The 13,489-nt window shown below is 41.4% G+C and overlaps 1 protein-coding gene across 1 annotated transcript in view; it reads left to right on the top strand.

Moving 5' to 3' along the window:
- The window catches only part of eml4 (EMAP like 4), a 49,064-nt gene extending 39,406 nt beyond the window's left edge, over nucleotides 1-9,658 (top strand). Inside the window, exons 17-24 of the mRNA XM_030748212.1 lie at nucleotides 2,066-2,197; nucleotides 2,274-2,341; nucleotides 2,418-2,506; nucleotides 3,101-3,198; nucleotides 5,699-5,786; nucleotides 5,913-6,011; nucleotides 6,247-6,377; nucleotides 7,465-9,658. Coding sequence (XP_030604072.1) covers nucleotides 2,066-2,197; nucleotides 2,274-2,341; nucleotides 2,418-2,506; nucleotides 3,101-3,198; nucleotides 5,699-5,786; nucleotides 5,913-6,011; nucleotides 6,247-6,377; nucleotides 7,465-7,920 — 1,161 coding nt within the window. The 3' untranslated portion in view covers nucleotides 7,921-9,658. The remainder of the gene's footprint in view (nucleotides 1-2,065; nucleotides 2,198-2,273; nucleotides 2,342-2,417; nucleotides 2,507-3,100; nucleotides 3,199-5,698; nucleotides 5,787-5,912; nucleotides 6,012-6,246; nucleotides 6,378-7,464) is intronic.
- The last annotated feature ends 3,831 nt before the right edge of the window (nucleotides 9,659-13,489 follow it).

Here is a 13,489-nt window from a genome sequence, read left to right as displayed (position 1 = left end):
TGGTTTAAATCGTACCTCTCAGAAGTTTCTGTGTGTGCATTGGTGATTTTGAATCTGCCTCTGCTGCCTTCCCTTGGGGGGTTCCGCAAGGCTCCATTCTGGGACCTCTCCTGTTCTCTTTATACCTGCTGCCACTTGGAACTATTTTTCGGAAGCATGATATTTCTTTTCACTGTTACGCAGATGACTGTCAAGTGTATTTTCCACCGAAACACACTGGTTCATGCTCTGTCCAGCCTCTCCTTGAATGCCTTAGAGACATCAGGGGATAGATGTCACTAAATTTTCTGAGTTTGAATGAGAAAAAGACCGAAATCATGTTGTTCAGACCCAGTGGCACCAGCAGTACCCCTGTGTTGACCTTTTCTCCCTGGCTCCAAATGAGAAATCCATTATCACTAATTTAGGTGTAAAAATGGACTCGATTTTAAGGCTTGATGCTCAAGTGAACGCAGTGGTGAAATCCTGCTTCTTTCAGGTGAGAAGACTGTCAAAAATCAAGCCTCTTCTTTCAAAACGTAATCTCGAAACAGTAATACATGCTTTTATAACATCTCGTCTTGATTACTGTAATGCACTTGTGACTGGAATTAGCCAGGCCTCCATTGCTTGTCTACAGCTGGTGCAAAATGCTGCGGCACGATTTTTATCTGGTACAAGCAAGCAGAGCACATCACCCCAATTTTAGCTTCTCTTCACTGGCTTCTGGTTAATTTACGAATCCATTTTAAAATTCTTTTATTTCTTTTTAAGTCTCTTAATGGTTGTGCCCCATTTTATCTATCTGAACTGCTGCACCCATATGTTACATCTCGTTCCCTTAGGTCAGCAGACCAGATGCTTTTACTTGTTCCAAAGTCGCAACGAAAACTCAGAGGTGATTGAGCTTTTGCAGTTGCGGCTCCAAAATTATGGAATGGTTTACCGCTGTATGTCAGACAAGCTCCTTCACTTTCTGTTTTTAAATCTTGTTTAAAAGCACATTTTTATTCCTTGGCCTTTGACCCAGTGTGAGACTCTGACTTAAATCTTAAGACACTGTTATAGTTCTTAATTAATTAATTAATTTAATCTCTTTCACATTTGTTTTATATCTGTATCTCATTGCCTTCAGACCTGTTTTTGGTTTTTTATGTGTGATGTTATTGTACAGCACTTTGGTCAGCCCTGTTGTTTTTATAAGTGCTTTATAAATAAAGTGGTATGGTATGGTATTTGCATTTTGTATATCAAAGTCTGGCTCACATGTGGCACTTTGAGTCTCCAAATGGCACATGTGAGACCACGCCACTGAGATCAACTTACAAAAACCTTTACAAAATAGTAGGTTTTTGTGCTGTCTTGATAAAATTTGAAATACAAGTAGACAAGACTTCATTCTATAGCTTCATTATATTTTCCAGTCCATACCTTCTACACTGTGTGTAGTTGCATAAAAACAAACAGGAAAAATCTAGGCGAGGCAAAAATTGTCTAATTTTTTTGTTCAGAACTTAATAGCTACATACTCATTACAGTTACAGCATTTTTGACTGCGAAAATGAAAAATATAGCTTGTCTACTTTACAAAAAGACCAAGCTTTTGCATGTACTCCAAAGAGTTCAGGAACAGCAGCTGATTACGTTGGGTATCCTTTTTTTCAGGCATTTTTGTTGATTGTGGAGCGGCCAGTTAAGGGGTTAAGCTGCTGGTTAACAAATATACAACATCCTTAGCTGCTTACATTTGACCAGTGGGGTGTCACTGGATATAATGCTGAGTCACTACTATTGTATTATAATAGTAGTGACTCAGCATTATATCCAGTGACACCCCACTGGTCAAATGTAAGCAGCTAAGGATGTTGTATATTTGTTGCTTGAATTACTAAGCATGTCATCAGTGACAGCAGATCACTGGAAAGAAAAAAAGAAAAAGGATGCAAAATATTCTTCATTTACTTAACACTGATGAACACTGCTGCCAACAAGCATCAATAAAATGTTCCAGTGTGATATAATTTTGAGGCTATGTCATCCACCTTTTGTTCAGGGTCTCTGTTTTTCTGTGTTGTAATGCATTCAGGGCCACACAGATGAGCTCTGGGGTTTGGCGGCTCACCCGTCCAAAGAGTTGTTTCTGACGTGCGCTCAGGATCGGCTCGTCTGTCTCTGGAACTCGAGCAATCACAGCCTGCAGTGGAGTCGCACACTGGAGGTAATGGGGCATGATAATGGGCGGACATGATTGATTATCGATTGATGGGTGATTGACAAATCTGTCTCCTTCTCAGGAACATGGGCACTGTGCAGACTTCCATCCAAGTGGCACTGTGGTCTCCATAGGAACACACTCAGGAAAGTCAGTACAGATTTTTAACCCAAATTCAATGATGTTTTCTCTGTATGTGTGACCTCTGACCTCTGGTCTCTGTCAGGTGGTACGTTCTGGATGCTGAGACCACAGACCTAGTGGGGATCCACACTGATGGGAACGAGCAGCTGTCAGTGATGCGCTTCTCTGTTGGTGGGTGGAGCTTACGTGTTTGGGGGCTGTGTCCGAATGTGGTGATAATGAGCCATGTACCTCACAGATGTCTGAAATTCACCTGCTTCCAGCTGATTTCAGAAAATGCAAAGGCACATTTATGCCCAGTTTACCTTCAGAAACATTCAACAGTCATGAGCTAAAAAAAAACCTCTGCAACTGTCAGATAAGTAATACGAAACCTATAAAAGAAATCTGCCTCTGAGTTTAGTTTAGTAAATTAAATTTTACCAGTATTCACTTTAAGGATGCCAACAGTTTGCTGGGAAATGCTAACATTACTGTTGGCTAACAGTGGACAGCCCTCTGTTGGTGTGATGTCACATGCTGCTTTGTAACATTTTCCAACAATAAGAAAATAAAGAAAATTAATGATAGTTCTCAGAATGTCAGCTGATGATGTCATGGTTGGTAGGTGACAAAAGATGTTTGTGACATTCATAATCAACAAAGACCTACCTTTGTATGTGGCGTCCTCCACAGCCCCTGAATGTACACATTCATTAAGCTGAAGGCCATGACTGTTATGAGAAGGCTTCAGATCCCAGCATGCACCTGTCTGTCTCTCTGCAGATGGAAGCATGCTGGCTGTTGGATCTCATGATAACTTTATTTACCTCTACAACGTCTCGGAGCGAGGACGCAAGTACAGCCGATACGGGAAGTGCACAGTGAGTGAATTAAATTAATTAAGCTGTTTTAGGAAATAATCATTTATCTAAAGGCTCCATAACCACGTCTGCACATGTTCAATCATTTAGTTTTGTTTTAATTTTGTCTTTGAAGTTGGAAAGACAAACCTGTTCCAGCTCTGACCCTTAGGGTACTTCTCACCTGTAGTTGACAGTTTCTAATTGGTTAAATAATTGAAGATGACTTTATGGACTGTGATCAGGGTCCTTTGCTACAAAGCAACTCCAGCATACCTAAGGTATTGCTCCGTTGTTTGGATCCGCTGATATCAGCAATCACACAAAGCTGTTTATGAATTGCCAAGTTAACTTGTGGTTTTGCATGTGCATTCACATGAAAGGGGTGGGCATGATGGTATCTGACCAGTCACAATTATGGATGAGTGGCTGTATATTTGATCGCTTTTCGTGGCAGAATTGGTAGATTTCATTTAAACTGGTTTGTGTCCTGGCACAGACCTGGCTTTTAAGCTTAGTCCACAAATTTTCAACAGGGTTGAAGTCTGGGCTTTGGGAAGCCTACGTTGTCCATTCCAAAACCAGTTTGGGTGTGTGTGTATGTGTAAATACACTATATATATATATATATATATATATATATATATATATATATATATATATATATATTAGGGGTGGGACTTTAACACATTTATTTCGATTAATTAATTACGGGGAAAATAACGAATTAAAAATTTTAACGCATTTTAATCACACTTTGCACCGTGGAACGTTTCTCAGTGCACGAGTTCCAGGCATACAGATTATATCGACGCACAATGTCCAAATTCAGGGGCCGCATCGTTCAAAGGACCCGGCCCACGTAGACCTCGCAGCCCACGAAGACCACAAAGGCCGGAAGTGAGCAGCTAGCCTTCATATCTGCGTCGCCTGCCCTCATCTCTGCGTAGCTCATGTCGCCTAGCAACCGTGAGTGTGAAGCACAGCTGTGTAAAAGCAGCTGGTTAAACGGAGAACGAACGTTTGCTCCTTTTTGTGGTTTAATTTTGATTCTTTATTCAAAATAAGCTGTTAAAACAATAACACATTTCAACATCAAGGAATACAGCTGAGAGAATGATTAATTTCCAACTATATTAAGTGAGACATTAATGTTGAATAAAACTATCCAGTTATGATGCTTAACTTTAATTTCAGGAGTTTGCTTATCACAGGAGCACTTCCACCCTTCGTTGGTCTGTGTAGTAGACTGGTGGGAAAATAAACAAAATTTTGAAGTTTAAGCTTATGTATATTGATTCATTCATCAACCAAACTTAAATTAATATTCATCATGGTAAATATTTAAATGTGATTAAAATGCGATTAATTTCGATTAATTACAAAGCTCCTAATTAATTAGATTAATTTTTTTTAATCGAGTCCCACCCCTAATATATATATACACACACACACAAATGATATGATTTCATATATATATATATATATTAGGGGTGGGACTTTAACGCGTTAATTTCGATTAATTAATTACGGGGAAATTAACGCGTAAAAAATTTTAACGCATTTTAATCGCACTTTGCACCGTGGAACGTTTCTCAGTGCGCGAGTTTCCGGCATACAGATTATATCGACGCACAATGTCCAAATTAGGGGCCGCATCCTGCGAAGGCCCCGGCCCACGTCTTTCGCAGCCCACGAACACCACAAAGGCCGGAAGTGAGCGGCTAGCCTTCATATCAGCTGCCGTCACCTCTGCGTAGCTCATGTCGCCTAGCAACCCTGAGTGCGAAGCACAGCTGTGTAAAAGCAGCTGTTAAACGGAGAACGAACTTTTTCTCCTTTTTGTGGTTTAATTTTAAGTCTTTAATTTAAAATAAGCTGTTAAAACAAGCACAACACATTTCAACATCAAGGAATACAGCTGAGCGAATGATTAATTTCCAACTATAACAAGTGAGACATTAATGTTGAATAAAACTATCCAGTTATGATGCTTAACTTTAATTTCAGGTGTTTGCTTATCACAGGAGCACTTCCACCCTTCATTGGTCTGTGTAGTAGACTGGTGGGAAAATGAACACAATTTTGAAGTTTAAGCTTATGTATATTGATTTATTCATCAACCAAACTTAAATTAATATTTCTCATGTCAAATATTGAAATGCGATTAAAATGCGATTAATTTAGATTAATTAATTACAAAGCTTGTAATTAATTCGATTAATTTTTTTAATCGAGTCCCACCCCTAATATATATATATATATATATATATATATATATATATATATATATATATATATATATACACACACACCTGCCCACACTCATACATAAAGGGTCAGTTCACAAAGCACGGCCACTTAAGGCTTGTTCTTAAGTGTTTCGCTGGTTCATTGAAACCGACTCCAGCACTAGCACTGGCACCTCGGTGGTGGAAACATAGTATGTGGGTCAAATCTGGTACAACTCCCAGAATTCCAGCTGTGGTGGTATTCATGTGTTACCTGCATGTTTCTGCAGGGACATTCCAGCTACATCACCCACCTGGACTGGTCACCTGACAACAACTTCATCATGTCCAACTCTGGAGACTACGAGATCCTCTACTGTGAGTACTTTTTTATTACAGCCTCTGGCACTGTACTACTGTAGTACTGTGTACCGTTATTATAGTGTACTGTAATACTGCCATAATTTATTGTTGTACTGTATAGTGACAGGTGTGCGTTCACAGGGGACATTCCAAACGGTTGTAAACTGATCAGAAATCGTTCTGAGTGTAAAGACATTGACTGGGCGACTTACACCTGCGTCCTGGGATACCACGTTTTTGGTCAGTACACCTGTGTGTGTGTGTGTGTTAGGGTGTTAATTCTGAAGACGTTCTGAAAAAGCTCTTCCTGAGGTTTCCTGATTCAACGGTTGAAGTGTAAACAAATTGCTTTGTTTTCTTTCTCTTCTGAACTTCTCTGAGCTCACTTTACACATTTCTTTCCCCATTTTCTCTCTCTCTCTCTCTCTCTCTCTCTCTCTCTCTCTCTCTCTCTCTCTCTCTCTCTCTCTCTCAGGTGTTTGGCCAGAGGGTTCAGATGGCACTGACATCAATGCTCTGATCAGATCTCACAACAGGAAGGTGATCGCTCTGGCTGATGACTTCTGTAAAGTTCACCTGTTCGCCTACCCATGCTCCACCTTCAAGGTGACACAAACACACTTACTTAATTTCCTCAAGACTTTCTCTGAATTTCTAACCGCACACCTAAATAAAACTTAATTGTCCAACCGAGCCTACACCTGAAAATCTCTTTAAAGTCTTGAAGGATGATCTTAAATATCCTGACAACAATGGTTTATCCCAGATTTAATCATAAACTCAGCTCCTCTGATCTGGGTCTTGGGACCAGCAGTCTAATCAAAGAACCCCAGACCTTCCTCAGCCACCTATCTTCTCGAGCTCTTCTAATGGGACACAGAGGCATTCCCGAACCAGCCAAGCCATGTAATCTCTTGGGGGTCTGCTCTGGTATCTTTTTTCCCAGTTAGACACAAACACCTCAGCTAGGAGGTGTCCAGGATGCATCCTGGTGAGATGCCAAACAACCTTAGCTGACTCTACTCAGATTGTCTCCCGAATGACCAATCAGCATTCTTGAAGCTGCAGTGCCACACAGCCACCTCAACAATGATGCTGTGGAACATGGCCCACATATGTTAGCCAGTCAGGATCATTCTAAATCAACTAGCTTTGGCAAACTGTTGTGACTTCATTTTTCTGTAAAAGGAAATTTTATCTTGAAGTGAAAAAAGTCAAGCTGTTCTTGAGGCCTAGGGTGCACATATGAACCCCCTCATGCTTGAACATGGTGTTCATTATGGGCGAACTGTGGTTAGCACAGACTTCCAGTAACCACCTGGGTTCAGATCAGACAGACCATCTTTGAGTATTCAAGTCCCCCAGTAGGACAATGGACTCCTCAGGTAGGACAGCTTCTGGCACCTCACCCAGGGAGTCCAAGAAGGCTAGGTACTCTGAACTGTTATTTGCCACATAAGATCAGGAGATTATAAATAAAGTTTAAGTGCTCTGAGATGAAGGTCCTGACCTAAACTGGCATGAAGGCCTGTGATTGGTTGATTGGATCATTGTAGGAATAAGTCAGGTGTTCCTAATAAAAAGCTTCATGTTGATATATATTTTTTTTTTAATAGAGTTCTGGTGTTTTTTATTCTAAATGACCATTTAAAGAAAACACCATCAGCTTTGTTAATAAAGTGTTTGTCTGCAGGCCCCCAGCCATAAGTACAGCGCCCACAGCAGTCATGTGACCAACGTTGCCTTCCTGTATAATGACAGTCACCTGATCTCGACGGGGGGGAAGGACACCAGCATAATGCAGTGGCGTTTGGTTGAGAAATCTTCGCTGTCTCTCAATGACAGCCTCATCTCTAACTCCACCCCTCGTCGAGTTGAGCCTGTATTCGTGACATGCCCTCCCACTGAAACCACACCGTTGCAGGAACCCAACCCCCCTCTGACATCCAATGGGACCCAGGAACCCTTCCCTGAAACTCCACCCCCCACAGAGTTAGCCCCACCCACATCAGAGCTAACCCCACCCCATTCCGAGTCGACCCCACCCCTTTCAGACAGCACAGTGAGCCTGAAGGATAGTCTGGAGCCCAGCGATGACACGGCTACACCCAGTGATGAGGGGCTGCCCCCCCTGACCCCTCCTTCATAGACTGTGTGTGTGTGTGTGTGTGTGTGTGTGTGCACGCGCGCGCTGTCCAGCTGTCTTTGTGGGGACCAGGCTCAGTTATATTCTTGAGTGAGGACGGCTTTACAAATGAGGACATTCTGTTGGTTTTTATGATTGAACTTCAGTTCAGCTTAGGATTGTAGTTCAGCATGTTAAAGGGATGACTGTTATGATAGAAACTTCCAGATGATGATTTCATTATCTCTGATCTCCTTCCAAATAAACCTCCACAGGGCAAGTCAGAAAGCAGAGAAACAGACAGTTCAGAAGCTACCTGAGAATCGGTTTTCTTTTAGTTTTCCTCAGTCTCTCAATGATCAATAATCTCAACATCCATGTTTCACTGCAGACAGGAGCTGCTCGCAGTGAGTTCTGCTGCTTTAAAGGGACAGTCTGACTAAATGTGAATAATCAATAACTTTGAATTCCAATGGTAGCAAAGGTCAAATCAGTAACAGGTATAATAAGGGTCCTCACAAGAAGTACCAATGTCTGTATCAGGACTGAAACCTGCAGGTCACATGGTTTATCTCAGTAATCAGCTGTTTGGATACAAAGACTGATTTTTGAAGATCTGGAAGGATGGATTTGTGTGAGAAGAGATGGGAGGAGGAGTATTTTCTACACACACACACTCACACACTCCTTTGTTTAAGGTTAAACTTTCTTATTGTTTTCTTTTTAATAAACTTGACAGTTGTGTGTGTCTGTGGGGGCATGGACAATCTGAAAGTCTTAAAACATTTCTAATTTTGTTTTTTAAACATATTTGGACCCAAAAATTTAATCCTGTTTTTATTTTTGTGTTTTAAACAATGTAAATTATAATTGATGTGCTTCTAAGAAATGGTTAAGCATATTTTTCCAGTGTAAAAGCTCGACGCAACAACATGAGGCTTTTAATGTGAAACATACAGGAAGTATGGCTGTTAGAATACAAATCCAAAAGCATGGCAGTTTCAGATTTAAATCAAATATAAAATATGTCTCAGCCTCAGAGACAGGTGAACTTGTTTCCAGAATTGAGAGTTTGAACCCCATCAATAATGTAAACAGAAAGTAATCAGATTGTAAACAGGAAGTCATGAGAATGTGAAATGTGGAATGTGAAGTCGATCTCCAGAGTAAAACAATGTTTTTAATTGTCTGATGGCCGGTGATGGAGATTTGATCAGACGTGTCTGTGCAGCAGCTGTTTGTATATACTACAGATACCTGTGTATATTTCTGTTCACCATTAGGGGGCAGCAGCTCCTCAGCAAAGTGTAAAAATACATCTCTCATCCAATCAGGTGACAGGAAATCTTAGATAACTTCCTCTGATTGGCTGGTGATGTTTTTGTTGCTTCTGGACCACATCTGTTCAAAATCTTAACTGAATGTCAGGATGATGATGATGTCACTCCAGGGCTGTGGCCTTTCAGGTGGGTTGGGGGAGGGGATGGTGTTGGGTTGTTCATGTTGTTGCCTTTTTAATACTTAGCTGTCTATGTTCATGTTTTTACATGACCCTGAAGGGCTTGTCCACAGTTCAGGAGCCCACCTGGATGGTCATGAAGGGGTGGGGAGTTTATTTGCAGTTCAATGACATTGATACGCATGATGCTGTTCATGTGACTGCTTTGAGCCATTCATGTTTTCTCTCATGCATTCCTGTCAGGTGACAGACTGTACTGAAGATTTCAACAAGAAATGAAAATAAATGTTTTGGAAACAGAAATATCTGTCTTTTCTTTGTTGGCCTTTAGGTGGTACTTTGTTTAATGGGCAGAATCACAGGAAGTTAAAAATAATTACTGTTTTTAAGCACATTTACATTACAACAGTAGGTATTTTTAATGTTTTAATCAGAAGATTAATAGAGAATTCAGGGAGTTTGCATTGATGTTGACCTGTTTGCAATAAATAAAATAAGAAAAAACTACAACAAAGTAAGAATTTAAAAATGATTTTAAAAAGTGAAATAAGGGTAAAATACAGTTTAAACAGTTAACATCTTGTGCTCTCTGTAAACCGTTATCAATTATGATGGGGGTTGGGTTTTTGCCCATGGGCAGGTGGGGCAGATTCAATCAGCTGCTGCATATTTTCTAATCAGCTTCAGCCCTACAGATATGAGCCTTTTAAAGTTAACGTATTGTTTCTTTGTTTTAATATATTTGTACTTTGGATGCAAGATGTTGGCATGCAGCTGTGCAGCGGCTTCTCAAGCTCCTAGTGTTAAGCCCGACAAAAATGTTTTTCCAACCGGTCCTGAGACCAACCTTGCCTGCCTTGTGCGGATAACGTACAGCTAAACCGATCTCATCACAATAAGGGAAGGTTCAGCCACAACAGCAACAATCTCCAACTCAGAGCTAAAAGCTAATACTAACAGATCACCAATTCCTTCCCTGTTCCCTGGACAACAAACTGGACCTTCTACAGCTGAGGATGAGTGTTTCCCATGAGATGAGGAACTGTGTGGTACTTTGCCTGACGGAAACGTGGCTAAACAACAACTTTCCCAACTTAGCCTCCAGATCAACAGCTGGCTGCTGTTTCATGTGGACCACAACCAGCTATCAAGGAAAGCTCGTGGGAGTGGCTTATGGATCTACATAAACAAAGATTGGCGTAAAAACTGTAGTGTGGTGAACAGCCACTGCTAGGAGGCAATTGAACATTTGACTGTTAAATGTCGGGAACATTATCTGCCTCACGAGTTTGTGGCGGTGTTTGTCATCGCTGCTTACATACCACTGGGTGCTAAGGCTAACAAGGCACTCAAGGAGCTACACATCACCATTAGCTTGCTTCAGAACAAGCACCCAGAGGCATTTTATGTGGTAGCGGGGGACTTTAACCACATAAACCTAACAGACATTCTGCCAAAGTTTTACAAGCATGTCACCATACCACCACATGTCACCATACCACCACATGTCACCATACCACCACATGTCACCATACCACACACTTGACTGTGTTTACACCAACATTTGAAATGCATACAAAGTCAACTGTGACGTGCTACCCAAACCAGAAACCCCAGCTTTATGTAGACGTTCACTCTCTGCTGATAGCAAGGGATGCTGCCTTCAGGTTTGGTTACTCACTGACACTCAGGAGGGCCAGAAGAGAGCTGACTGCTGGCATAAAGAGGGCCAAAGCCACATATGCTCAGAAGATCCAGGGACTCTTCTCTTCCCGGGAGCCATGGAGTATGTGGAAGGGCATCAAGTGCATCACATACGATAACTCCAGAGATGCACAGTGCCCTAGGAACCCTTCTCTGCCTGACATTCTAAATAGGTTCTACACCTGCTTTGAGGACCCCACCACACCCTCCACCATCAGACTCAGCCCACCACCTGGAGACGAGTCCCTCAGTGTGACCCCAGCAGAGGTGAGGAGGATTTGACAGAGGATTAATCCCTGCAAAGCTGACTGCCCAGACAACATCCCTGGGCGGGTGCTAAGGGACTGTGCAGACCAACTCTTGGGGGTGTTGATGGCATACCTGTCAAGTTTTGTACTTAAAAATAGAGGAAATTTTCCACCACTGAAAATAGAAGTCACTATACGACGTCATCACCTAATTTGCATAATTGGTCATTTGCATGTAGTTGCAATCGAGGCTGTAGGAGAGAGGAAAAACATCTTTGGTGAGACAAAAAGTGAAGAAAAAAAATGTTTAGAACTACAAATGAACTTTATGAAATAATTTAATAACTTTAATGCTTTGCCTAGACCCACATTACATAGATCAATTTTGTCCCATATTGTTTATTATTAGAATATCGAATTTAACGAAAACATTTATGTGGGATGTGACTGTTAGCCACGTTTAACCCTCCTCCTTTATCTGGGCTATCGTTGCCAACTTGTATAAGAAAACTCGCTGTTGACTGTCTCAAAGGTTGATAAAGGCTGAAGTGAGGTCCAGGGATGGGAGCGGAGGGAACGGGTAGGCAGGCTCGGTGTTTAAGTGAGGGGCGGGGGTTGGAGGGTGAAGTTGAAGTGAGGTCTGGGCGATGCCAAAGTGTACGATGGGACACAGTAGGAAGACTTTATGTACACAAAACACAGCAACAGCGGAGGATTTTGCTGTCGCTAGTCATTTTTTGGAAAGAAAAGAAAAAAGCTATGGGGGTCTGAAATGACACTAAGTTGGCAACACTGAGCCCAACCGAGGTCCAGTTGTTTTTTCGGGGTTTGTTCCAGCTGTCGGCGCTAACCTCAAGAGAACTGCCACCCAGGCTACTGCAGGTGGCAGTTCTCGCAAGGTTAGTGACAAAATTCAATTTGGAGCGGCACAGGAATGCGTTTTTTAAATTATTATATTAAAATATGGGAAATTTATGGGAAAATGATAATACGGGAGGACAGCTGGACAGAGGGGTAAAATACGGATGTTTCCCAGCCAAAACGGGAGAGTTGACAGGTATGGGGACACAAGCAGTTGTCCCCACCTGGGTGAAGACAACCACCATCATTCTGGTCTCCAAGAGCTCCACCGTGGCAGGCCTGAATGAATTAATGGACAATTAATTAGCAGAATTAATGGACAATCATCTATTCGAATGGACAATCACAGAGACCCCCCCCCCCCAATTTACTATATTTGTTTATTTATTGTTGTTTTGCATATGTACAATTTTTATTTTTTTAACCACTGCCTTAGAGAGGATGCTGAACTGCATTTCACTGTTTCAATATTGTTCTTAGCATTGTCTTTTTCAGTGACAATAAAACGCTATTCTATTCTATTCTATTCTATCGACCTGCACCCTAGGGTGGTGCCACATGTACTTATGGGCATGTGGCACCAGGGCAAATTGGTTTGCACAGAAGTCCAATAACAAAACACCATTTGGGTTTAGATGAGGCAGGCCGTTCCTTCCAGCCACGCCCCTCCAGGTCTCACTGTAATTGCCAACATGAGCGTTGAAGTCTCCCAGCAGGAAGATGGAGTCACCAGATGGAGCACCTTCAATCACCCTGCCCAGTGATTCTAAGATGGGTAGGTTCTCTTAACTGTCATTTGGTGCATAAGCATAAACAACAGTCAGGACCCCCCTGGCCTGGAAGTAGGGCTGGGTGATATGGACCAAAAATAATATCTCAATATTTTTTTGCTGAATGGCGATATACGATATATAGCTTGATATTTTTTCTTCCCAAAAGGTATAAACAAAAGGCACTTCTGAGTCAAAGTTTCATGTCCCAAATGTCACACAGGCACTTTTATTAACATTTAGCTGTAGATGTACATGAGAAATTGCTCAAAAATAAACTATTGGCAATAAAAATGCTCCTCAAATAAATTAATGCTTTTTTCCTCAATAACAAAACACTCACAGCTGTGCTATTAAAATGTAAACAGAAACAAAGAGTAAAACAGAGTAAAAATAGCAAAAGCTGACTTATTCTTTAAAAAGCCAGTCTCCAGTGAAGTAGACTTCAAAGTGCTTCCTCCTGTGTGTACTCCTGTACATCTAGTACTCTGTGCAAATAAAACATGAAAACAGACTGAATGAACAAATTTCCATCCTTCTTCAGTCAACAG

The sequence above is a fragment of the Archocentrus centrarchus genome, chromosome 15, assembly GCF_007364275.1.
Source record: "Archocentrus centrarchus isolate MPI-CPG fArcCen1 chromosome 15, fArcCen1, whole genome shotgun sequence".
NCBI classification, from domain to species: domain Eukaryota; kingdom Metazoa; phylum Chordata; class Actinopteri; order Cichliformes; family Cichlidae; genus Archocentrus; species Archocentrus centrarchus.
The sequence above is the reverse complement of the archived record's forward strand: the minus strand, read 5'-3'. Positions and strand labels throughout refer to the sequence as shown.